The 27239-nt window shown below is 42.6% G+C and overlaps 1 protein-coding gene across 1 annotated transcript in view; it reads right to left on the minus strand.

The window, feature by feature from the left end:
* Positions 1 to 237: 237 nt before the first annotated feature.
* Positions 238 to 27239, minus strand: part of SHB (SH2 domain containing adaptor protein B) — an 88086-nt gene continuing 61084 nt past the window's right edge. The window contains exons 5-6 of the mRNA XM_072860110.1: positions 25722 to 25841; positions 238 to 3100 (exon numbers count right to left, since the gene is read on the minus strand). Of these exons, the coding sequence (XP_072716211.1) occupies positions 2917 to 3100; positions 25722 to 25841 (304 nt within the window). The 3' untranslated portion in view covers positions 238 to 2916. The remainder of the gene's footprint in view (positions 3101 to 25721; positions 25842 to 27239) is intronic.

Raw genomic sequence — 27239 nt, forward strand, 5'->3', positions numbered from 1 at the left:
TATGATTTTCCAGACTCCAAACCAGATTATAGCCTAATGATTACTTTCACTACACAGTTAAAACACATAAAAAACAAGTTGTTCTGAAAGGCTGCTTCAACTATTAGCTGTTCAAGACAACCTGAGTACACATTGACAATGAGAGCAAGAAAAGGGAGAGGTTTATAATTTTTTTAAAAATAAACTTTTAATGTGCTATATAGGCATGATCGCTACGAGATCTTCTACCTATATGCAATACTACACACTGCAACAAACTGTATTTTCACTGTACATTAAAAAGTCTGGGAATAATATTCCTTCACTGGAAAAATATCATACAATCACTTAAATAAACAAAGACAACGTTACAGTGCAAACAAAATCCTGGTTTTATTTATTCTGCAATTACCAAGTACTTTCTAAAAGTCTTTTTATAAAATAATCAAAAAATCCTTCCCACAGACAACCAGCATTTTCTGAGATGATTTCCTCTTGCTGAACCAAGAATCCTGATCTGATCCTTGAAGCTGTAATAAACTGTGTACACATTTGTATGATGCATATTGACCTGATTTGTATGAAGCAAGGAATCCCAAACCAAAATCTGCACAGAGCAATAAAGTGGCACCTGCTGGCTTCAGCTGACTTTCAGTCAGGCCCATGACAAGGAAGATTTGGCAAACGGTCATCTCCATGAGCTAAAGACAATGACCTTAAGGAAGCTGGCAAGGCCTTGGTTAACGATAATGTTGGTTTCTACTAGTAACTGGTGTTAGAGAGAGTAGGGGCTTACTTTTCCATTACAGAAGAAGAAAAACAGGCCATAGAACAGCAAAAATGCCAGATTCTCAAAAATGCACTTCAACATGCAAAAGAAGAAATATGACATATTTCTGTCCCAACAGGCATGACGGAGTTGCCAGAGCCCACACAGGCAAAGACTCAGACAGTAGCAAATACAATCTGATTCCTAATGTCTGTGAGCTTTGCCACCTTCATGAACTGCTGCTCCAGTGAGGAAAGAATATACTCACTTGAAAGTGCCTGTATGCTCTTGCCAATTAGGTGATGTTAAGAGGAGAATGAAGAGTTCTGCAAAGACTTTAGGGAAATAAAAGGTGCATGTAGGTGAGTACATGAAAAAAGGAATGCTTGATTACACTTGGAGAAGAATGTTGTCTCTTGTCTCCACTGTGCCACCCTCCTCTCAGAAAACCAGTAAGAACCTAGTCCAATGCAGCTTCAAATTCTGGGTGAGATAGGGACAGCTTGACCCACTACAATTGCTGCACAGAATGACACTGGGCTTCTCACATATGTGTGATCCACTCCTGTTCAAACTGTGTTGGATGTCATATAAAGAACAAGACAGGCTTAAAAGGAAGCAGAACTTTCATCACCGATGACATTATATGGGACATCCTTGAGGTTCTTATCAGATTAGACAATACAATGAAGCACTACTTTTACAGGCAGTAAGTGGTTATTCCATTACAATTTCAGATTTGCTTCTTTCTAAGCATACATAAAAGGGAATAGTAGGTAAGAAAGTTGAATTAAATAACACACAATTTCACAGTCCTATTGCAGTCTGTAAAATACATAAACTGCATATAACCAGTTTGCTACTACAACAGCTGATGAGTTAACGCACAACATTCTAGACATAGGTGGGAGATGGCACAAAGCGAGGACTACCAGGCTATTGATTCCCCAGTTCCAATTTCTGCACAATTATATTTTTTTCACTTATCCCATTCAATGAGCACACAGAGCACGTAGAAAATATCTCTCAAGTGGATGGGCACTGAGTTGGCAGGACTAAGGTACAGAGCAGCTTCTGCAGTGCTTCTGGCTAACAGTGACTGAAATACAGCAGGGGGCTTCTGCTCATGGTGAAAATGAACACTGGGTAGAAGGTATGTGTCAAGGGACCATGTTTTAAGAATGCCTTGGTACACCAGAAAAAAAAATTCTGCTCTGCTACGTACTGCAGTTCTCATTTACACAGCTGCAAAAGCCATCTTACAGAATGGCAGTGTGACACACACTTGTTAATCTGCTACCTCAGTGGGACACCTGTTTGATCCAGATGAATGAGCAAGTGAAGATTTTGCCTACTAAAGCTTTATAAAAGCCTTCGACCACCCTCATGCATAAATACTAACCCACATATTAAAATGAGTCACTCTCAACTACTTAAAACATTATGGTGTAACTGCCCCAAACAGAATTAGCTGCCTGCAGCTATGGATGAAATTTGCAAATGAAGATAGTAACCCTTAAGAGATTATTGTACCAAAAAGGATAAAAATATATAACTACTCTTTAACTACATTCCCTATTCATAAATAATTGACCATGATTTGCTCTCACAAAATTTTTTTAATATTGTGTGCTTAATAGGAGTTCAACATTTGACTACCTCAAGAAACTGCATTAAAAGACCAAAACCCACCAAGCTAAGTGACCAGAGCCACAGGGACTTGCCTGCTAAGCAGCTCCTTCTCAGGTCCACCAAGAACACCCTAGGGTCCCTCAGAGTCAGGTTACTCTTTCACATGGATAAGTTTCTCAGGATAGCAAGAGAATAAAAGTTGATGGTGTTTTACTGCTGAGAAAACTTGTTGATTCTGCTCAAAACATGGAGGAAGGACTTTTGTTGGGAAGTGCTTCCCTTCATAGAGAAGCTCTGGGAAGATTATCTGTTCTCCTTGCACTAAAATAAGATTTCCTTCTTTTATGTAGAAGCACAGTTCTAGAGGCATGCTGCAGCATAAGAGTACCATACACGCAGTTCCATACACAACTCTGCAGAGTGCCCACGTTCTCAAGACTAAAGGCTGCCACTCTCCATCAGACTCAAGCACTGAATTCTGTGCAACCCAGCTTACCTCTCACCTCCCATCCACAGGAAGGGGTGAGACTAGGTTATTAGAGGGTCCGCACAGCCACAGGGTAGAGCAGTGACAAGTGTTCTGCTCCTTTGATAGGCAGCTTTTTTGTGGTGTAGTAGTGGATGACTTCAGGAACGCTGTCGAAGGGAGGGCTGTTCTGACCCAGGATGTATTTCTCTTTTGTTTTCATCAGTTTCATGTGCATAAAACCTTGACTGCTCCTGCAAGGAAAGCAAAGTGTTAGTTCATGCTTGTGTATAGGGAAGAGGGGAGCAGCACCATGACCAGCTCTCCTTCATGATGTAGGGGAGTGTAGGAGAACAAAATGCAAGTAGTCACTGGGTGACAGGCCGAGACAGTGGCCAGACTCTGACAGACAGTGACTGCTAGCTGCAAACCCCCATGCACAGTCCAACACAAAGGCAGCCTAAGCTAGTATTTTGTTTTCACCACCTGTGCTCTCTGGATCCAGGTACAAGGCTGTCTTACCCTGAAATTGATGCAGAGGTGTGCCAGAGGACAGCCCCTTTCCTGTTCCCCACCAGTGTTTTCCTGTGAACATTTACTTTTGACTACTGCCAGTCATTACTTCTGGACCAAAAGGTATCATTGGTTTTGGCCTGTCAGAGGCCTGAGGCTCTCTTCATAGACACATAGGCAGGCCATGAGCCTCACTCAGATGAGGCAAGGCCTGCCCTGTCCTGTCCTGTGGAGACCTCAGGACAGACCACACCCATCCCAGCCTTCCAACAACTGCCCAGAACATGGCTATGTACAGAACCTGGTGGCTTCAGCTGGGAAAACTTCCTCACATGAGCACATTCCCAAGATTAATGGCATAGAGACTTTCACCTGCACTGTACTGAGCAAAGGCTGCTGTCCTGCAGCCTTTCTGCAGGCAGAAACCAGTCTGTGACTTCCACACCAGAAGCGTTCAATTCCTAGATGACCTGCCTGCCTGCACAGCACGCTGCCTCTTTGAGGGAAGGCTCATGATTACACAGGGAAGAGAAGAGTGACATGGTAACTGCACTGTCTGGTCCTGCAAAAGCAACCAGTCCAGCATAATGCCACTCTGACAGGTAGCACCCACACTGCCATATAGTACAGCAGGTGGTAGACCTGATCTCATCTCTTCCCAGCAGTGACCCTTCAGTGTCTACTGTCTTTAGCATGTCATACAGGCTATTTTAAGAGTGTAGAGTTTAGCCAGGACAAAACAGGAGTAGGACAAGTCCTACACTTCAAGATGTTAAATGAGGCCTAGAGGGTTTTTACAGCTTGCTTGATGTCCTACTCCCTAACTTTCTGGCTCCAAACCATTGTTTCTTCCAAGTGTGTCCAGGGACAAAGACAATAGTGTTAAAACTGGAGTCAGTCTGTGTCAGCAAGGAAACCTAGTTTAAGATGGCACAGAAAGCTACAGCAGGAAAACAAATCATGCCATGTTAAATGCAGCTTCTCTAAAATGTGCCATTTTCTAGTTAGCAGGTGCAGCATTCCCTCTGGAAGTGCCTGTAGCACAATCAAGCTCATATCTTTCAGATATGTTCAACAATTCTCCGATGAAGTGAGCCTTTCTGGTGAGCAGAAACCACTGCAGGCAATGTAATTATAGCACTACACACTTAAAATCTTGCTTTAAATATCAATTTCTTAGAGGAAAAAAAAATCTCTTTTGAATCATAATTGCTCTCTAAATTATTTCCTTTAAACAAGGGTGGCATCTTTAAATACTTTATTATGAGGACAGATGTATTGTTCCCTTCCTTTGGTGCACTATGCATCTGCTTTGCTACAAAACGCCTTAAAAGTGTGCAGATAAATTAACGGAATCACAGGTGAATGCTAATTTCAGCAGTATAGCAGGAACTGGAAAACAGTCTGCCAAGTGCACTTTAATGCAGAAAGGGCAAGGACACATGCCCTTTTTAAAACAGAAAGAAAACGCATATAATGTAAACAAACTGCTACAAGCCATGTATTAATGACAGAGAAGCTGTTGCTTCTCTAATAAGGACCTATGTAGATATTTTGGGTAGTTGGTTTGGGTAGTACATAGTCGTTGAGCTCACAGTGTATGATATCTATGGCTATCAGAATTCCACAAACAAACAAGGACCATCTTCTCTATATCATGACAGGTCAGCCTGTTGGGAGGCCACACTGTGAAGGTGAGTGAAAACGAATGTGACCTAGAAGTTATGGATAGCAGCCTAATGGAATTCAGCCAAGGCAAACAGAAAGCTTCTGCCCTTGGGATGCAATAAATCCAGGCAGCAGTGCAAGCTGGGGCATGACTGGCCAGAAAAGGAACTATGGTGGACAGGACACAGAACATGAATCAACAGTCTGCCCATGAAGGCCTACTGCAGCCTGGGCTGCGTAGCAAAAGTGTACCCAATGGCTGGAAGAAAGTGACTACTTCCTCTACAGAGCACCAGTGAGGCTTCATCTGTATCTGTAACTGTAACTGGTGTGAGGTAACCCCATAAAAAAGAGAAGACAACACTGGAGCAAGTCCAGAGCAGAGCCACTAAACATGGTCTGGGGGTCGGAGCACATGATGTACAAGGATAGGCTGAGGAAACTGTGGTCTGTTCAGTCTGGAGAAGAAAAGGTGAGGTGGTGTCAGGTTGCAGTCATCCATTGCCTAAATAGGAGAGTTACAGAGAAGATGGAAGTTTCTCAGAGGTACACAGTGAGTCAACAAGCACAAGCTGCAACAAAGAGAATTCCCACTGGACACAGGGAAAAGCTTCTTCCTCATGAAAGTGGTGCAGCCCTGGGACCAGGCTCAGACAGGTCAGGAGATCTCCATCCTCAGAAGTCTTCCAAATTTGCCTGTATAAAGCACCCAGCGACCTGATGGGTGTGTCCTGCTTGGAGCAGGGGGTTGGACTAGACACCTCCAGAGGTCCATTCCCAACTAGATGTCTCTAGGAGTCCATGATAAACCTTTACCATTTGTATATTTTCAGAAACCGCTAAGTAGAGCTTCTAGTTCAAAAACAAATTTGATTTGAAAAATTTGTAAAAATCTAGTATTAAAGAAAAAAGATTGAAAAAGAACCAAAGAAGCCTGTGAAACTAAATTTCAGGACTCCTAAGTAAAACTTTTCTGAAATTGAAAATGTGTTTTTGTGCAATTATTTCACAAGAAAGCACAATAAAATCCACCTCCATTTCAAGTGAGGCACAAAACACTATTAAGGGTAAGACCTGCAAAGGGGACAAGTTTTGACACCTGAGAGGTTCAAGAAAGTGAGAAGTCAATCCAATGTGATGGCAGACTACAAGGTGCAGGCTGCGTGGCAGACCACTCACCTCCTGCTGTTTGGATTTGCCCTTTGCCAACCAGCCAGCAGGGATGACATCACCTTGCATCCATCTGTAGATAAATCTTCCAGTTAATGGAGACAAGCTGTAGACAAGCTATTGTCCTGCATGTAGGTCTATCCTAGTCGGACACAAACGCTGACAAGCCAGCTATCCTAAACTGGGCAGAAAAGCAACTACTGACTCCTGGAAGTAGGGACCATGGTACTTTCCCGTACACTTGTGCATTTTAGAATAATAAAGTCTTCCTTTTTAAAAAAAAAAAAAAAAATTATTTTATTTTATTGGTGCCATCTGCAAATTGTCAGCTCAGACCTGGGAAAGCAAAATCTGATTGCATGGAGAAAGGATGAAAACACTTTAGCATAATGGGCTTGCCAGACAAGTACAGTGGAGACTATCTCCATCAATAAGCTAAAGCCATGGCCAGCTGAGAACCAGCTCCTTTGCTGTAAGTAACCTTCTCTTCTCTCCTCTCTCCTCTCTCTTCTGCCTCCCCTCTCCTCCCCTCCCCGCTCCTCCCCTTCCCCCCCCCTTCCCCTTCCCCTTCCCCTTCCCCTTCCCTTCCCTTCCCTTCCCTTCCCTTCCCTTCCCTTCCCTTCCCTTCCCTTCCCTTCCCTTCCCTTCCCTTCCCTTCCCTTCCCTTCCCTTCCCTTCCCTTCCCTTCGCTTCCCTTCCCTTCCCTTCCCTTCCCTTCCCTTCCCTTCCCTTCCCTTCCCTTCCCTTCCCTCTTTTCCCTGCTTTAGGGCCTTTTGGACCAGTGTTCTGGCTTGGCAGGCAGAGCTTCAGACCATTTGCTTACAAGCAAGGCAATATTTCTGCTGCTGTATTTTCCCTTCACTGCAAAGCACAATAGATGACTTAAAAACACTTGCATACAAAACTGATATGTCTGGAGGTTGAAGGGTCATCCTCATCTCTCATAAACAGCAGTATGCAATCCACATATAGTTTGCATTTAGAGGACCAAAGCTCTATCACTGTTTTCTGAGATTTCTATCTTATTTCACAGCAATGGGATGTCACCCCACATCCTCTCTTTTCAGGCAGTTTGCACTACAGTTTTTAAAGGATGTAGTCCTGCAATGTTAATATCAGTAACAAAGCAAACTGACTGGTGGGGTAGAAGGATTAAACTCAATGAATGAAGGACCTCTCCCTGCATTCACTGAATCATCATTTTATCATCACAGCCCTCTGTGACATTTGGCTCATTTAGCTATTGTAAAGCTGACTGCCTAAGACTAACAAACCTGGAGATTTTATTTGCATGTAGATCTTCTGTTAAAACCAACTGCTATCCAAGATCTTTGTGGAACATCTCAAATGATCCAACTGTCAACTGGCCATGTGCAGATAAAAACCTGGGAGTTATCTTCATTCAGTTATCTTCAGTAATCTTCAATCATCTTCATTCTCAGCTATTTCCTCTGATTATTTAGTGACACCTCTAACAGCCCTTAATCAAGCACTAGCTCCCATTTTCTTCTCAAGGCAGTATGCTGGAAAACTGGGAGGAAATGGATGGCTATCTAACCTAGCATTTTGACTCTTGAAAAGTGGTTATTTCCCACCTCCATACTATCTCATGTCCTACGTCCTTTGTATCTTCTCTCCTTCAGCAAATGTGGTGTTTCTTCAGCTTTTAGAGTTAGAGCAGATCAAAACCTAGAGTTTCCCTTTTGCAGGTCTTCCCCTTAATAGTGGTTTTGTGGCCAGTTTGAAATGGAGGTGGATTTTATTGTGGTTTCTTGTGAAATAATTCCACAAAAATCACATCCCAATCTATTTCTTCCCATGTATTTCTATGGGTTTTTTTGTTCTCCTAAAATAAACAGAATTACTTTCATTAAGTAGAACCCAGTCTGAGTGGAAAGCCCTCAAAAATGGATTTCAGAAGTCATTTTGTGTGAAGGCTGAGCAAGAGTAGAGGTGGCAAGTAGGAGCTGTGTGAAATTGACCTCAAAGCTTTGCAACGTCAAGCATGCAAATTTTCTGTTCACAAAGGAGAAGAACTGAGAGGCAAGAACATTCAGTCAATGAACTGGTTCTACTGATTGCTAGTGTTTGCAGTCAATAGTTATCACCACATTGTTAATGATGGGCTGAGTTCTAATTTCTGTCCCGGCTACTTTTCTGGATGTCCAGAACTCTTTACATTGAGCATTGTTCCAGGCTTACTGGTGGATGAAAGCAAAGATTATGTTTTCAAATACTTTCCTCCTTCACTCCCTTCCCTGCCCCCTTTTAATGTAATTTCCAAAAATTACATTGTCAATCTGTTATCTGCCTTCTTTGTTCCAAGTAAACCAACTGAGCTGTTACTAGTTGCAGCAGAAATACCAAACCAGACATTTCTCATCTTCTAGAATGAAGAGCAAATTAAGTTGGAAAAAAGTCAGCCTAGCACCCTGAAACCATGCCCTTGAATAAAGCACTTCCAGCTGCATAAGATTTGAAGCTGTTGACATCTACCGTAAGGATCCTTCTGTGCTGCCTCCCCTTCCCCATTTGTTCTTGAGGTTTTGTCTTACAGACTCCCCTCTTCTGGTATGCCTGGACTCATAGAGAATCAGAGTACCTAAACTACTAGTACCTGGCAAGGGCAGAATGCATCTACACTTGTTTAACAGCACTATTGCTGCTAGACCAGTGATTAGGATTATAGGGATACTGTTCAGAAAGGAACCTGGAAGTCATACTCCACCCTGTTCCTCTCTTCCAAACCCTTTCAATCTGAGCTCTGATGTTTGTATTAAGAGAGATTACTGAAATTTCAGGTAGCAATGAGGGAAAAACCTCATGGTTGAACTGGTTGTAAATCAGTTTCTGCTTAGTTTTCTAAGCACTGCTGGAGTCTACCTGAACAAGTACAAGCAGAACATATGCCTGGTAGTGAGTAGTCCTGGTTTTGGAATACAGATTTCTCAGCTCTTTCAACAGCAATAACTATTAGAACCTGCCAGGCCCAAGGTTTTCAAAGAGCAGAACTTAAAGGGTAATCCCAAATTCACATATGTGAACACTGATGAAAGCCAGCACCTTGAAGAGATGAGACATATACATTTTGCAAGAGAAGATGCTGGGACCTGACCTAAGTCATGTGATATTGTTACTATGTGAATTCTGAATGTCAGTATGGTTTCTCAAATGTTCCAATAATTCTTTCCCAAGTTTTTGTTCAACTGAAGGAAAACACTGACAAAACAGTGCCACCACAGACGATATTGACTCCTTCCTTTCCTTGTTGCAACCATTGCCATGAGTTTCAAATACAGAACAGGACAATTCCTAGTCGCTAATCCTTGCAACACATTGCTTTGGTACTCTCAAACACTCAAGTTTACACAGACACAATAGTTGATATATGAGTAATAGTCACACCTTGTTTAAAATGTTTTGCAACACAGCCATAAAACCAAGTAACTTTGAATTACAGCTTTCCCCCACATTTTCCTTCAGTTTTCAAAACCCAGTGAGGATGGGAAAGGAATTGTGCGTTAATTAACTGTGCGTTAAAGCACAGTTAATCAAACTGTGCTTTTTTTGATCTTATGCCTGAAGTGTGATACAAGAATGTTCAAGAAATATTAATTAGATATTAAACCTAGTATTTTTTTCCAGAAAATGTTAATGGCTTTGAAACATCATTCATGTTCACAATCAGAAAAATTAGCCAAACATTCTGAAAACTGTTTTTGCTGAAGAAAGTGCTGTTTTGTCAGAACAGATTTTCTGCATTCACTTTGATGAAACGTCACTTGGACAAGGAAAAAAGCAACAACTTTGCACTAACATCAGAAAAAAACATTCTAGCAATGTAGGAAACACGTGTTGTTTTGTTTTTCCATTCTGAAATGCCTTTCCATTTCAAAATTTTATTTTATATTATATGCTGTCACTTTGAACAAAACCTATGTTTCATGCCAACCTACAGCAACAAAGAAATAAATTAGAATCTCCTCTGAAAAAGAAAAACTCATTTTCCCCCCCCCGGATGAGTGATTACTTTTAAAAATCCTTTACTGAAGACATTCAGAGGCTGACCTGTCCACTGCTTTTCCTGTCTCAGCTCTCTTTTTCAAGCACAAAATGCACAACACTGTCTTTCTGTATCTGACAGCCACTGTCTCCATGGTACAATAGACAATACCTCTTCCCCTACTATCAAGGGCTAGCAGTGTCCATTTGCAACAGCATCCAACACGTCTGAAGACCACCCTATTGAGCCCAGGCTCCATTCTCTATAACCAATTCCCATCTGCTGCTTTGAAGGTAGTAAGGATGTTTAGCTTGTTGGAGTTCTGTAGAAGTGACAGGATCCTTGCTGTCTGCTAACAGCCAGGTCCCTATCATTACTATTCAGGCCAACAGCAGTAATACACTTTTAAATACTTTTATTCAACTGCTGATTTAGAGAGCCATCAAAAATCCCACTACCTCTTTATAAATTATATTGACAGGAAGAAACTCATATTTTTGTACAATATCACAACAGTTACTTTCCAATAATATATTATGTGTTTTAAATCAACTAAAAGGTACCAAGTCCAGCATTAATCTAAAACCCAGAACCTATCCAAAGTCTATGTTCTCAACTTTGGAAAACAGGACCTTTTCTACAGATCAATCCTGCATTTTCATGGTGACAAAAGAATTTGCTTGCAGTCCCCTCGGCTATTTAGGGAAAACCACATGCCTGCTTATGAGTCCATAGGATCAGGATGTCAGTAGACACCATCCTCTCTGAATTCAGCTCCAGTGGCAATGATTGTGCAGAAATTATCTGACAAAGCAGAAAGCAAAGCCCATTAGTGTTTTTACTCACAGTTTGCACATTTAGCTGACTCATGAAATAATCCTAATCTAAAATTGAGAAAAGCCGCATTTCCTGAAATTGAAATGTGAGTCAGGAAATGAAGTGGTGGAGGCGTGGTGCACACTGCTGCAAAGAGCCTTGGGAAGGGGAAATCCTGACTGAAAGAATTAGCTATTGGACCCCAGCCAGTGGCTGGTCTTCATTGAGCAAGATTGAAACATAATACCCTATACTGAGATGTTGTTCTATTGTTACATTAGGAAGGCACCTCTATGAGCTTGATGTGCAGGGAAGTCATTGCTGAACACCTAAAACACACGTATAAGAGGGAGATGGCTCTCCTCTTCCCTTTGTACATCTACTTCCACTTCTTTCACCAGCCTGCTTGCTAGTAAAGAACAGACCCAAGGTAAAGAGCTTGCAACTAGGCATTTCAATGGTAGCCAGAGACTGGGAGCCCTGGTCACAACACAGTTACCAGGATTATGGATGTCCAGTTTTTACCCAACCTTATGCAATTAAAACTGGGTTTAAGGAAAGAGTGGGAGGGTATGAGTAAGCCAAATACCTACAGCCCTGAAGGAATACAGAGAAGAGGAAACACGAGGAGGTACAAAAGAATGCATAGCTGTCCCTCAGGCCTTTGGGATGATTTTATTCTGGGAAGCTAGATCATACTCCTTCACTCTTCTACTACGGAGAATTTAAACAATGCTGACAAGGAGGACCAGGTCTCTGGATCACAATCCATAGAAAGATGCTTTTTTGCCTCAAATACTTGTCATCAACAGTAACAATTCCTTGTTTCTAACTGAGATGAGCAACACATGAATCTGTACATCATAAAGCCCCTCTTTGATGCCCCCAGAGGTAGCCAATTCACATACAATTAATTTTCCCTGGGCAAACTACAGTATCTCAAAATAACAGACATTGACATGAGCAACTTAAACAACCATGATGAATGTTTTATCTACAGATGCATTTTAATTTGGTGACTAAGCAAGTTTGATGCTTGTTTCATACATTTGGAACAGTCATTTTTGGAATTTGAATCAGACAACAACTCATGTGCAAATTCCCCATGCCAATTAAGCCCGTCTGACCCTCTCAAAGTCCACAGAACACAGAAAGCTCTCCTGCTATTGGGAAAGATGGTCTTCAGAGACATCTCCGTTGCACAATATCCAGTTATATTAAATGAAATTGAGCAAGTGTTACCATCTTTTAACTTTTCTAATACAGGTAATATTTGTGTAGATTCTCATTGCCAGACATTGTTGTGTTTTGGGAAACCTAAAGTTAGTCTTTTGTTACTAGAGAAAAGAAAACCATAAACCCAAAAACTAGAGTAAGAGCTTTTTTTTGAAAAAGAAGCAGCTTGCCACATGAAGCTAAAGAATAGACTTTAAATCGCTGTCAATCTCAATACAAAATTAGGGTGTCATTCTTCCTTTTTCCCTGAATCAGAAATGTATGACATTTAACTGAAAAAAATGCTCATTCACACATGCTGGTGAAGGTCCCAGAGAAGCACAAACACACCTAAAACACAATGGTGAATATGAATTCCTGGAGGACGTGTGCAACATTTAGACAGGAATAGACGCTGCAATTTTTGCCCAAGAATTATCTTAGAGACACAGAGCTACACAATTACTAAAGCTTAACTCACCCCACAAAGCAATTCCATATCCCACTGACCTACAGATCAGCTGCTTTCCCATTTCTATGACTAAGTAGAATCATTTTGGCCTAAACAACAATACTAATAAAGAAAACACAGGATCATTGATCAAGCAATGCAACCATAGATGACAAAAGTAACTCATTGGATTTCGGTATCAACCCAATCAGATATCGGAACCCTTGCTTTAATGAACAGAAATGGAAAAAGGTAGTGTGTCTACATATTGAAACACAAGTGTTTCGCTTCAGGAGCCTTAGGCTCCTGTAGCACTCAGGTAGGCTTGGAACTGCATTTTAGATAAGTCAGTTTCAGCTGTCTAATTTTGTCCAATTGTAGCCAGCATTCTGTCAGTCCCTTGACAACCTATTTCCACAGGGTGATATTTTTTTACACCTAAATTAAATCCCTATCTTTCTACTCTGTAATGTGATTGATTTATGCAGTTACACAACAAAGACCATTTTATTATTTGTCCCAGAATGTAGCAACAATTTTTACACATTTTGCAGTGAGAGTGCTGGTAGTACAGTGCCAGAAACTTAATATTGGAGTTCACTACCTTTTTCCAGTCAACCCTCATCTATATAAACATACAAATCATCCACATTCACAGCAGAGTTTGCTCTCAACACAGATTAAAGAATTTGCCAGCAGATGACAATTTTCTCCACACAAAACAAGGGGGAACTGTGAGTTCATTCCTGTGTATGTGTGTGGGTTTGTGTAAATTCAACTTTTCCACAATATTTTCCCTAGATGTTATCTCTCTTTCACAGATACTTGAATATGTGTGCCCCTTTATTTCATGTGGTCACTCATGTGCGTGTACAGCTATTCTGCCTGCCCCTTACCTATCCCTATTACATTGAGATATATCTGTCAACTATCCCATTTATTGTCAGAACCAGCTGGAGACTAACTATCTTTTCTTATTTCATGGATCATGGGTCATCCCTAACAACATCATATTTCTTCTGTTCCTGTTGCTGGTCTACTGCCTGATCCCAGGGAGGTAATCACCTCTCTGCCCTCATCCTCCTGTTCATAAAACATACTTGTGCCACTTCTGGCTTCTGGAGCTCTTCTGTTGTGCCTGTATGCTGGTTTTGGCTGGGATAGTGTGGAATAATTGCTGGAGGTGACTTAGAAATTAAACTTATATTCACACTATTAGGTAAGGCACAGCATTGAAGAAGATTCCCGGGTGGAATGCGGCTGACATGCAAGGAATCCATTCCGTGGAAGTTCCCTAGGCCTGCAACCTTTGATGTCGGTAACGCCAGGGGAACTTGGTGTGCTGACTCTAAGAGGTACTGCTCAGAGGGTGGAGCGGTGTGGAGATACCGCAGCCAGGCTCTGCAATTAAATGGGAACTCAAAGGTATCATGGAACTGATAAGCTGCATATTTGCTACCCTGGGCCAACAGCCTGTCATGTTTTTGACAAAATGCTGTCCTTCTGGTGAACCTTGCTCATTATACCATTATTATAATACCAAAACACACCTCCATCCCAAAAGCTACCTGCCTCCAAGGTGCAACCACATCTCACTGAGCTTGCGCTTTGAATTTTCCTAGCTTATACCTTTAAAAGCGAAGCGAGAAAACTTTACACCAATCCTAAACCTAGATATATGACTAGAGTCACTGAAGCTCCACTTGAAAGGTGAAAAATAGTATAAAATAGCTTAAGAGAGAGAGAATGTTAGGGAAGACACCATAGTGTACCACTCTGACCTCTGGGATCAGTCGACGGGCTGAGCCTCTCTTCCTCCCCCATCAGGACACCTTTGGGTAAGATTCAAGCACTTGGTTATACCAAGTGCCTCCCCGGGAAACTTAGAATCTCTCTAGAGTTGCTTTATTGTCTTTTAACGTGTTTGTAGCTGGTGGTGTTACCCATACTCTTGGTATTTGCATGTGGTTTGCAGACAGTGAATTTATCACCAGTAATCCAAAGAACCTGTGTGTCTGTTGCTCTAATAAACTGCACTCTTCATTAATCTAGCTGTGGTAGTTCTCATTGAACATGACCAGACTCTTTAAGTATGGCTGTGATAGTTCATGCAACACCACTAGACTGGGGGGTGCATCGCGTTATTTGAGAATCCGTAATCGTGAAGTTCAGTACACTGAACACGACTGGACTTATAATGTTGTCAAATTAACTCTGTTGCCTTAATCGACTTTGCAAAGCTGTTTCAGTGAAAGCCCTGAGAGGGCTCTGACAGGCAAATGTTGACTCTGATGGGTGGCTACATATACAGTCCTTAGAAAACAAACCATTGACCAAGTCTGAGACTAAGACTGGACTTAGCCACACCTAGACTCCTCTCTGAGAAGGAGTTTAGAAAGCAAGGGAGTCCTGTCTGAACCTCGTGACTCAACGGGAGGGTTCCCACCCCAGCCACTCCTCAGACTCCCATGTGACAGTAACTTTTAACGCAACAGATAGTTAATTTTCTTCATAGTAGCTAGTAAGGGGCTATGTTTTGGATTTGTGCTGAAAACAATGTTGGTAACACAGGGATGTTTCAGTTGTTGCTAAATAGAGCTTATACTAAACCAAGGACTTTTCAGCTTCCCATGCTCTGCCAGGTGCACAAGAAGTTGGGAGGGGATACAGCTGGGACAGCTGACCCAAAATGGCCAAAGAGCTGTTCCATACCATATGACATCATGCTCAGTATATAAAGCTGGGGAAGAAGGAAGGGGGGACATTCGGAGTGATGGCGTTTGTCTTCCCAAGTAACCATTACGTGTGATGGAGCCCTGCTTTCCTGGAGATGGCTGAACACCTGCCTGCTGATGGGAAGTAGTGAATGAATTCCTTGCTTTGCTTTGCTTGTGTGGGTGACTTTTGCTTCACCTATTAAACTGTCTTTATCTCAACCCATGAGTTTTCTCACTTTTACTCTTCTGATTCTCTCTCTCATCCCACCGCAGTGGGTTGGGGAGGAAGGAGGAGGAGCGAGCGGCTGTGTGGTGCTTAGTTGCCAGCTGGAGTTAAACCACGACAGCCTGCCTACATATTATGATGGTAAAGATGCAAAAGCATCAGTCCAAGCACACAATAGAAACAGCAGGCTTCATCAGTTATTGGGGGGAGGGGGAGAGAGCAGACACCATCCCCCAAAAAAACACCAAACAGGGGGCTTGCACTCACTAGTTTTCCCACCAGTGAGTTTAGTGTGTTCCCTGCTCATGAATTGCTGTGAAAAACTCATATACTGCACAAAACACTGCAAAACAACATAGTTGCTGTTATTAAACACAGCTTCTCAGGCCTGCCACACTTGTACCAGCTAAACCCATGTACGAAAAAATCAGGATGCCCAGCCTGATGGGAGGATGCAAGTTACAGACAGCCAAATGCTTTTCAGAGCACATTAATTAACAAGTGAAAGGTGACTGCAGTCATTTGAAAGTATTTCATTAAGGCTTCTGCAGCCAGTCATAATTTTTAATCGATGTCTCTAAACAGTGAAGCAATCTCTCCTCAAATTTATTACACTTAAAGAAAGGAACAGCAGGACATCAGACTTGATTAGATAACCAACAACAAATTCAAGAATCAGAATTTAGGACTCTGGTTCAATACACTGTCAGAGCAAGCCTGGATGGCTCATCGATGTAGCCTCACAGCTTAATCTTCAGCACTGCTTTCCCATGTTCAAAGCACAGTCACAGCAGAGACCCATATCCATTGCTTCAGGGCTCTGTTGCTGCCTGAATTTCCATTTCAACATAGCTGAATTGGGAAACAGGCCTTAAGGGAGTACCCAGAAGCAACTCTAGTGTTCTAGAAGATTTTCTGAAGAAAATATGCAATCAAGCTGGACTCTGGGAGATGCAAATCTAGTATATATCCTAGTTCTCCTGTTGTAACATGAACCCCTTCAGTTTGTCTGGTGAACATTTGCCTTACACCAACAGGCTTTACTTAGTTTACTGTGCCCAGCGGCGGAGTAGTACTCCTTTCTCTCCTATACATCAGAGAGTCTTTCAGCCTCTCATGTGGAGGGTCCTAGCTCAAGACAACTCCACCTGCTTTTACAAGTTCGACAGCATTCTTTTTTGGGGGAATTGGTTTTCACACAACCAACATACATACAGGCCTTAAGGTCCCATTCAGTCTGCCATGAGACCACACAGCTGATAGAGGACCCTTGGTGCTCTACCCTGGCAATTCCCCTACCTAATGAGCAGGGGGAATGTTCTTACGAACAACATAGGAAGAAAAGCAAAAAGTCACAAGGAGATTTAACAGAGGTGGGGAAGCTGAGAGATGTTGTGGTTGAAATCCAGTAAATCTTTTTATTTCAGATGTTCCTAGGAAGCCTTTGTTCTCCTCCTCTCTCTTGCTTCTGGCAAGGAATGCAGCCAAGGATGTGCTCTTGTGAATCACAGATAACTTACTCAAGGACGTACAACAGCAGCAGTGGTCCCAAACCCCAGTCCCCTCCCTTTGGTTCTAACAAGCCAACAGAAGAAGCTATGTGCTTTAACGTAAATCAAACAGAACCCAAACCAGTTTGTCCCCAGCAAAGGGTTTTAGCCCAACCTTGCTCCATAGGGCTTTCACAGCACTGTACAACAGCTTGTGGGGAACGCATTGCCTCTAGTTCCCATTGCACCAGCACATGTCCTGGCACTGACAGAAAGCACCAAGCATGCAGGTGCAAGGGAAAGACAGGCTTCAAGTAGAGGGGGAACTGGAAATAGCTAAGGATAGTAGCCCTTCAATTCTATCAGAGAGTAAAAGCCCCTGCTGCTCTTATGCCTCTCCAGACTACTTAAGATCTGCTGTGTGGTACACAGTGGTGTCTGGCTAAGTAGTGTGGAGAGCCTGAGGATAGGCATGCTTGTGCCTACTATCATTTGGAGTGGATCAGGCTGCACAGCAGTTGATCTAGAGACCTTTAGGATCCCACGGGATAACAGGCAGCCTTGAGGCACTGCTGAGATCATTCTGGCATTTCAGTTCACAGTGTCAGAGCTCAGTCACAGCCTGCCTATGTTAAGTCATTCTGTATGGTTTTTGAATCAATGTACTAAAGAGGTGGGATTCAATTATGAGATGAAGGCATAGGGGAAGTGTCCAAATATGCAAAGCCTGCTGGGGTAGACTTAAGAGAGTAGCCATGGGGCATGCCTCACTGACTGTGATAAGTATTGTTATGCCTGTGGACTTAGCAGCAAGCCAAACTGAGATTCACTGATCCATTCTGGGAGACAGAGCTATAGCTATAGCTAGCACTAAAGGTTCCAGTCCTTCCTGCAAAACATACCACCATTGGGCTGGCAATCAGGACACCCCTTAATTTTCAAGATAAGGAAAATGCACCAACAAGAAGAGAGAATAAATAGTAAGGTGTGGAGAGTAACATGTTATCCAGCAAGCAGCCTATGCAGAAAAAAATCAAATAGAAGTTACTGTAATTGTACCAGAAGCATGGACACTCACACAGCTTTTGGGAAACAGGGGCAGTATACCTCTAATCAAAAGTCCTCTAAGAAATAGATATCAAACACCTGGCAGCCACTTCCACACGACACAACGACTAGAACAGAATCACGTTTTGTGGGGCTTGAGGCCATTGCCCATATTCCCTACAACCTCTTATCATCAGCTTAAATTTGCATAGCAATGAATTTGGTGAAAGCATGTCAACAAATGGTTAAAACCACAGTCAGCTTCAAAGCCGTATTAGCATGTGCCTGCAGTCTCTAACATGAATGTCACAGAGTGCTTCCTGAGATGTCATTCCATGGAAACACAGGCCATACAGTGTGTGCTAAGCAGGGACACTGTACAGACCGTATCAGAGCAGGACATAGGACAAGGACCTAGAGCAAGTTTCAGCAGAAGTGAGAAGCAGAGTGCAACAAGTGGACATTCAGGAATTACTTACAGAGAAGAGCTGCTCATTTTTTCCACTGTAGCATCTACCAACTCCAGAGCTAGGATTCAAGAACCATATCCTAATGCAGTTATTGTAGGTTAATAAAACAACTGACAAGGTTGCAAGTTTATAGCAAGAGTAAATTACATGTGGCTGGTCAGACTTAATTTTGCACTGCAGCTTTATTAACAACTATCCCCCATAAATACCATGTGTCTTTATAGTCTGCTACCAGATGCTCTGCTTTTCATTTCGCACATCATAAATGCACCAGTAAGATAAAATAGAAGTTTGATGCTAAAAGTGTCTGTTCCAAACATCATTTGACTATGCACATTCAACAGCAACATTCAAAAGCCTCCATTTTTTGTAGGTATCTCACACCTACAGAAGACCTCAAGTACCCCCAAGCCTGCCTGTTAAAGGAAAAGTGATGCCAATCCTGATGCCATGTTGCAAGGGGAGCACTGGATTGGTATGGCAGCACATGGTCAGGTTCTTTGCAGCAACTGTAGGACAAGTACATTATCACAAGAAGTCTCTTATTCAGTTGGCATTATCAAAACCCCTGCAATGAGGCACTTACACACAACCCAACCATGCTCATACCAGCAGCTCCTTCACAATTTTTTTAAAAGCGAAGTCCTAGTGATTATAATGGAAATTAACTGCCTGCCAGTGACATCAGTCAGCAACTAAAGTCTACAATTGAATGTTTCAGGGGCTCTTTTCTGTAAACAGAAGTAATTTCACTTCCAGCAGTGAGATCACTACCATGAACTAGGCTATATACATCCTCGGTACAACCTGAGGAGGGGATGGCTGGTTGCGACTGTGTCTGTGGTTAACTCTGCCCACTACCGCATGCACACCTTGTTTGACCACTTCTATACAAGCCATACATCTGTCCTGGTGAAAATGGGAGGTGAAACAGAGTGTCTTATATAAATGTCTCTGAAGGGTGAAGAACTGGGAAGGGTACAAAGTCACCTGAATACTGGCTGCACCACTGGTAGACTTCTTAGCCTGTTCACTGAAGTGAACAAAACTGTGAAAGAACACAGAGGCTTGAAATCTCTCCTACCATCACACAGTGCTTAAGCTAGTCCATTGGGACACAAAGTACATCAGGAATAGTATCATAGAATAGTTTGGGTTGGAAGGGACCTTTAAAGGTCATCTAGTCCAACCCCCCTGCAATGAGCAGGGACATCTTCAACTAGATCAGGTTTCTCAGAGCCCTATCCAACCTGACCTTGAATGTTTCCAGGGATGGGGCATCTACCACCTCTCTGGGCACCCTGTTCCAGTGTTTCAACACCGTCACTGTAAAAAATTTCTTCCTTATATCTAGTCTGAATCTACCCTCTTTTAGTTTAAAACCACTAGCCCTTGTCCTATTGCGACAGGCCCTAGTAACAAGTCTCTCCCCATCTTCCTTATAAGTCCCCTTTAAGTACTGAAAGGCTGGAAAATAAGGTCTCCCCAGAGCGTTCTTTCCTCCAGGCTGAACAACCACAACACTCCCAGCTTTTCTTCATAGGACAGGTATTCCAGCCCTCTGATCATTTTTGTGGCCCTCCTCTGGACCTGTTCCAACAGCTCCATGTCTTTCTTGTACTGAGGTCTCCAGAGCTGGATGCAGTAATCCAGGTGGGGTCTCACCAGAGTGGAGTAGAGGGGCAGAATCACTTCCCTTGACCTGTCGGCCATGCTTCTTTCGATGCAGCCCAGGATGTGGTTGGCTTTCTGGGCTGCAAGCACACATTGCCAGCTTATGTCCAGCTTTTCATCCACGAGGCTCATGTCCAGCTTTTCATCCGCCAGTCGTTCTCCGCAGGGCTGCTCTCAATCCCCTCATTGCGCAGCCTGTATTGATACTGGGGGTTGCCCTGACTCAGGTGCAGGACCTTGCACTTAGCCTTGTTGAACCTCATGAGGTTCACATCGGCCCACTTCTTGAGCTTGTCCAGGTCCCTCTGGATGGCATCCCGTCCCTCAGATGTGTCAACTGCACCACTCAGCTTGGTGTCATCTGCAAACTGGCTGAGGGTGCACTCGATCGATCCCACTGTCTATGTCAGTGACGAAGATATTAAATGGTACTGGTCCCAATACAGACCCCTGAGGGACACACTCATCACTGATCTCCATCTGGACATTGAGCTGTTGATCACTACCCTCTGGATGCAACCTTCCAGCCAATTCCTTATCCACTGAACAGTCCATCCATCAAATCCATATCTCTCCAATTTAGAGAAGGATGTTGTGGGGGATTGTGTCAAAGGCCTTACAGAAGTCTAGATAGATGACATTCATAGCTCTTCCCTTGTCTACTGATGTAGTCACTCCATGATAGAAGGCCAGTAGGTTGGTCAGGCAAGACTTGCCCTTGGTGAAGCCATGCTGGCTGTCTCGAATCACCTCCCTGTCCTCCATGTGACTTAGCATAGCTTCAAGGAGGATCTGTTCCATGATCTTCCCAGGCACAGAGGTGAGGCTGACAGGTCAGTAGTTCCCAGGGTCCTCCTTTCTACCCTTTTTAAAAATGGGTGCAATGTTTCCCTTTTTCCCCATCACTGGGGACTTTACCTGACTGCCATGACTTTTCAAATATCATGGAGAGTGGCTTTGCAACTACATCAGCCAATACCCTCAGGACTCTGGGACGCATCTTGTCAGGTACCATAGACTTAGTATGTTCAGATTCCTCAGGTGGTCACAAACCTGATCATCTCTTACAGTGGGAGGGGCTTTGCTCCCCTAGTCCATGCCTTGAGGTCTGGGGGAGTCTGGGCAGTTTCCCAGGGGGTCCTATTGACTAACTCCTTGAACAACTGGAATTTTGCTTTCCTAAAATTTAGGGTCCTGACTTTACTCTTCGCCTGACCCATATCCCTCAGGACTATTACCTGGCTTAAGAAGTTATTCTCATTCTCCAGGAGTCCTGGATTGCCTACAGCTTAGTGTGCTACTTTTCCAGCAGATGTCAGGGTGGTTGAAGTCCCCCAGCAGGAGGAGAGGCTGCAAGCGCAATGCCTCCTGTAGCTGGAGTAAGAAGGCTTCATCAATAGGCTCCCCTTGATCAAGTAGCCTGTAGTAAACACCAACCACAAGGTTCCCTTTGTTGCCTAGGTCTCTAATTCTTACCTATAAGCTTTCAACCTGCTCGTGGCTATTCTTCAGAGACAGCTCTTCACAATCTATCCATTTCTTGATGTAGAGGGCAACCCCTTTGCCCCTCCTTCCTTGCCTGCCCCTTCTGAACAGCCTGTAGCCATCGATAGCTGCACTCTAGTTACGGGATTCATCCCACCAAGTTTCAGTCGTAGAAAGCACTAGGTTGTAGCTTTCTAGCAGCATGGTGGCTTTCAGCTCCTCCTGTTTGTTGCCCATGCTGTGTGCATTGGTGTAGAGGCGCTTCCGCTGGGCTGTTGGCCATGTCACCTTCTTAGAAGAACACACTTTAATTCCTTTGAGTTATTTCACCAGTGTTCCCCTGTTGGCTCCTGTTACCTCAGGAGGCCCTGGCTCATCTCCGTAAGCCATCAAGTGTGCTCCAGTGTACCCAGCACATCTCAGAGCAACAGGCTGAGGGCCCTCGCTAGCACCCTGTCCCTCTAACGTTGGCGTGTCGTCCCACAGCTTGTCACACGTGAGCCTGATATTATCGCCATCCCCCTTCAAGTCAATAAGCCCTGCTAGCTCGTGAGCAAAGATCCTCTTCCCCCTTTGAGAAAGGTGAATCCCATCTGACACCAACAGGCGTGGTGCTGTGTAGAGCAGCCCATTATTGAAAAACTCGAAACTGTGGTGGTGACAGCAGCCACAGAGCCATGTATTAATAGACTGTGTCCATCTGTTTCTTTCAATGTCGCTGCCCAAAACTGGAAGGATAGAGGAAAAAATTACCTGTGCTCCAGATTCCCTTACCAACTGTCCCAAGACCCTGAAGGCTCTTTTGATTGCCCTTGGGCTACGCATTATGGCTTCATTGCCGCCCACATGGAAGAGTAATAATGAGTGATAGTCCAAGGGCCATAGACGAGGCAAAAAACATCAGGCAAAAAGTAATGTGCCTTATTATCCACGTCATCCATTGACTGACCTTCCACATCCAGAGCCTCATACCTGTTGTACAGAGGCACCTGGGAAGACGAGGTAGGAAAGGAGGAGGTTCGCCTGCCGCCCCAAGCATGGACTTGCCTCCATTCACTCCTTTCTTTTAAGCTACTGCCTTCTGCATAGTGGGGGGAGAATAGAGGATCCCCTTGATCTTGTTTTTTTTCTGATGGCTGTTTCTGTTTCTGTCTCAGGGAGGGCAGAGCATGGTTTCACCAGTCTATCTCTTCTCAGACTCCCTGATGCTCTTTAACCTTTCTACTTCCTCTTATAGCTCTGCCACCAGGCTGAGCAGATCATCCACTTGGTCACACCTCAGGCAGCTGTTCTCACTACTGCCATCCATTACTAGTGAAAGGCTCTGGCACACCCTGCATTCACATGTCAACAAAAGATGAAGGAAGCAGGAGGTCCTGCAAGTCAAACAGTAATGAGGATGTAAGATTGCACAGCAATGAAATGAATGAAGGGATTTCTGTCTGACCTCAAGGTAAACATGCATAGGTGCAAAATAACCTCAACACAGACTGATCAGATGACTCTAGGTAAGAGAATCAGAACACATAATAGTATCATGTGTTTGGCACTTTGAAGGGCTAGCTTCCCACACCTAAAGGTAGTCATAAACCAGGCTGATTGTGAGGAAATGTTTCAACCAAGGATCGTGAGTCAAACTTGAGAACTGTCCAATAACTTAACTGTTTGAGCTTAAGGAACAAGAGCTCCACAATTACCAAAACTCTTCAAAACCTTACTTTGACCGTAAAACCATCTTCATTAAGGAGAAGATTAGAAAACAACAATAAATTCAATATCCTACATAGGGGGAGAAAGGGAAGAGAGCCTTATGTCAGGGAGTAAAAATCAGATGTAAACAACAGTATCAAACATAACTTTGTCAGTAGTTTGCAGATGGTAATGGTCAGTGAGATGGCAAATAAAATAGAAGCAGGTTTCTAGCAAAGGAAGCCAGTTTGCATGATAACTTTAGTGTGGTTAAATGACAGGATCCTTTATTCAGCTAAAGGCTTTGAGAGAAAACTCTGATTGCATTTGCAGGATGTCAGGAGAGCTCCTTGAAAAAAAGAAAATTGGTCACTTGCTATTGGACAGGATGTGAATTCTAACTGCAATACCATGGGCTTAAGAGGCTTATGTGAGCTTTGGAGGGGCCATAGGAGAACAATCATCATCACAGGGAGCTGGTATACAGAATTAGACTGCATCAAAAGGCCAGAGTCGGCACTAGTTTTGACAAACGTATGGCAGAAGAGCTGAAGAGTACTGAAAGAATTTTATGCTACACAAAACACAGATTGGAGGAGGTTAGTCATTTAGCTACCTTACCACAGAGCAAGTTAGGGGAGACTTAAAATAAGTACCACCAGGAAATATGATTTAGAAAACTTTGGAATACAACACACAAAGGGAATACAACGCGCAAAAGGACATTAAGGGTCTGCATCTAGATGTCCAAAGTTGCAAAATATAAATTTAACTGTCACCTTTTTCTCTTGTGCTCTGGTTAAATAACAAAAATCACTGTGCTGATGCAAGAATTAAGTTAAATACTTACAAACAAAAGTCGTATTCCAAGATTTACAAGAATTTAAGGGAAAATTTAAGCCTACATATATCTGAAGCATGTGCCACTAACGCTTCAATGTTTGAAAATATCTACAGGACTACTGTATCAGAGAATACACAGATCAAATGATAAAAGGGACAACAGAAGCTGAACCTAATTTCTAAAGCAGGTGTGTTCCAGTTCAAGGCAGACCTCTATTACAGAGAGATCCCAACAATAATAACAAAGGAATCAAGATTTAAAAAATAGTCCTACAAAATATTTTTATTAAGCCCTAGAATAGAATCTTAAAACTAGGTTAACAGATGCACTTCTACTCAAGCCAAAGTGGGGATATAAAACCAATCTGACATTTACTGTTTAGACCATCAGACTAAACTAGAGTAGAGTAGATGTGGCCCTTTATTTGTAGTGAACCTAAGAATGTAAAAAGGATCAGGTTTAGTGCTGTCTATGAAAGTGTTCCCTTGTTACCGTCAAGTATTACCATCATCCCAGCAGTAAAATGTGTCTCCAGAACAGACCTATGAAGAAACCATGTAAAAGTCAAACTGTCAGCAGTAATGCTAGTAAAAAAGGCAAGTAGGCCTGTGTCCCAGATAGACAGGTCCACATCAGACCCTACCCTGTAAGAAGGAAAGAAGGGAAACAATTCGCTTTGCACTTTTACAACCTATACCAAGGTCAAGGAGCTTCTTGTTCTCCTGCATGGAAAACCTGGAAACTTTTTATCTACTGGAAATGCAAGTGAGCTTATGACCCTGCCCGTGGTAGGAGGGTTGGATTAGATGATCTTTGAAGGTCCCTTCCAACCCAAACCATTCTATGATTCTGTTCTATGATATGTCAAAGACGACATCTGTAACGTACCCTAAGGTACGATCAGCCTAAGGTAGGTGAGGCAAGTTCAAAGCAGCACTGAGACTGGAATAATGTTCATTTCCTAATTCTGTAGATCTTTCACCCTTGATCCTGGGCTTTTTACTTTCAAGAATTGTAGCAATACTGTAAAGCTCTACCACAGTAAATCACATGAAGCCTTCCTTCCATCTATGAAGCAAAAGGAATAAAATCCCCAAACAATACAGTTCAGCCTGAAGCAGAAGCAGCAGGACCATTTCAAATCAGAAACAAACGAACTTGCTTTTTCTTTTTGTTTATTTAAATGGGCACCAAATGAAGACTAAAAATCTCTTAACATCCCCAAATTGTAAGATCCTAATTCAGTGACTGTCACTATACATCATGCAGACTGACAGTCTCAAACTCTGGGTGCCCTGCTGAGCTGAAACAGTGCAGCAACAGATTTCTCTCTTGTTGTACCAGAGAACTTAATGCTTATAAATTACATTTATTATGTTTTACTGACAAGTACTTACTTCAGTGAAAGAGAATAGTCATGCTTGCTTGTTTGACTATTTCTTACAAGGTAGCTGCACTCTTTACATAAACGTAAGAGGTTTTCTGCATCTGTTCGACTGATTGCTCCATGATACCATCTAGGAAAAAACAGAGAGATTAACATACACACATATTCCAACTCATACTCCTTTCACTACTTCGTTTCTTTAAGGTATGAATAATGGTTAATATCACATGGATATCTTTAAGATCTAACATATTGTGGATAAAAAGCACATAGCTTGCATTATCTGAAGTTAACTTTACAACTTGTGGAGGCCTGTAGTTCCTGTCAGCTGAAAGAAAAAACTTAGATCAGGAGAGCATGCAACAGGATTAGTGTACATATTTACGTAAGAAATTTCCACTCAGAGCAACACATTATAGTATCTATGTTGCAAGCAGTATATCCACAATATACACATTTACTCTATTTCATCCCTGTGATATATCAGTATTTCAACTAATATACAGAAGAACAAAAAGAAAACAAACAAAAGCAAACAAAATCACATCTGAAGAATACGAACAGTTAATAGTGGAAAAGATTTGCTAAAATAAATCCTTGAGAAAGGAGAAAAGTGATAATATGTGAAAGAGACAAAGACACTTGTTCTAAACACAGCTCAAACAACTCAAGAGTGCTTTAAGTAAATCTCTGGTGGATCTGTGGAGTGGGTGTGATCAATTCAGGGAAGAAAGAAAATGGGGAGAGGAGCAGTGGGGTCCTTCACTAAACTGACCACTGCAAACAAAGAACCTCCTCAGCACATGCTGCTCTGTATCAGCAATTAAAATCTCACAGTCCAGTATTAAGCGCTTTGACCCTTCCCCCCAAGTTTCCCAAGCAATGTAATGTGCCTGGCCCTGCACTGGGTCAACTGCATCTCTGAGGAAGATCTCTCCCCTCCTGCAATTGCCAGATGCACTTTGAAGCAGGATGTGACACTACAATGCCTGCCTAAGCAGGGTAATGCATACATCAGAAGTCCTCTCTGTCTGTTATTACCAGGAACTGGCATTGGCCTTGTGCAAAAAAGTTTCCTTCCATTTGTTCTGATTTTCTCTGCTGAACTTACTCTAAGGGAGATGTTCCAACTAAAAGGTAAGTGAATAAAGACCAGAGAGATCTCTTTGACAGAAGTCATGCTCTTAACTACCTTGGGCTGATGTCAGCTCCATTGTGAAATCTGATTAATGTGCTAAACAAAGGTTGGTGGTCAAATTAAAAATTCATCGTAAGCATGGTTAAAACCAAATTCTGCATTAGAGAAAGCTAAAAAGAGGGTTATACTATTGTATATTCAAGACAGACTAGAAAGAGAGGCCCTGACAGCCCCATCACTTCACAAATAAAATTGAGGCACAGATGTGAATGTTTTCAGGCACTGTTCTGCCTATCCCCCATTAGATATTTAGTGCTGAAGGATATTTCTCAACAAGCAATTTAAAGACTAGGTTGTCTTCTGAGTGTAAGGGAAGAATATTAACACTGT

The sequence above is a fragment of the Ciconia boyciana genome, chromosome 4 (assembly GCF_034638445.1).
Source record: "Ciconia boyciana chromosome 4, ASM3463844v1, whole genome shotgun sequence".
NCBI lineage: Eukaryota > Metazoa > Chordata > Aves > Ciconiiformes > Ciconiidae > Ciconia > Ciconia boyciana.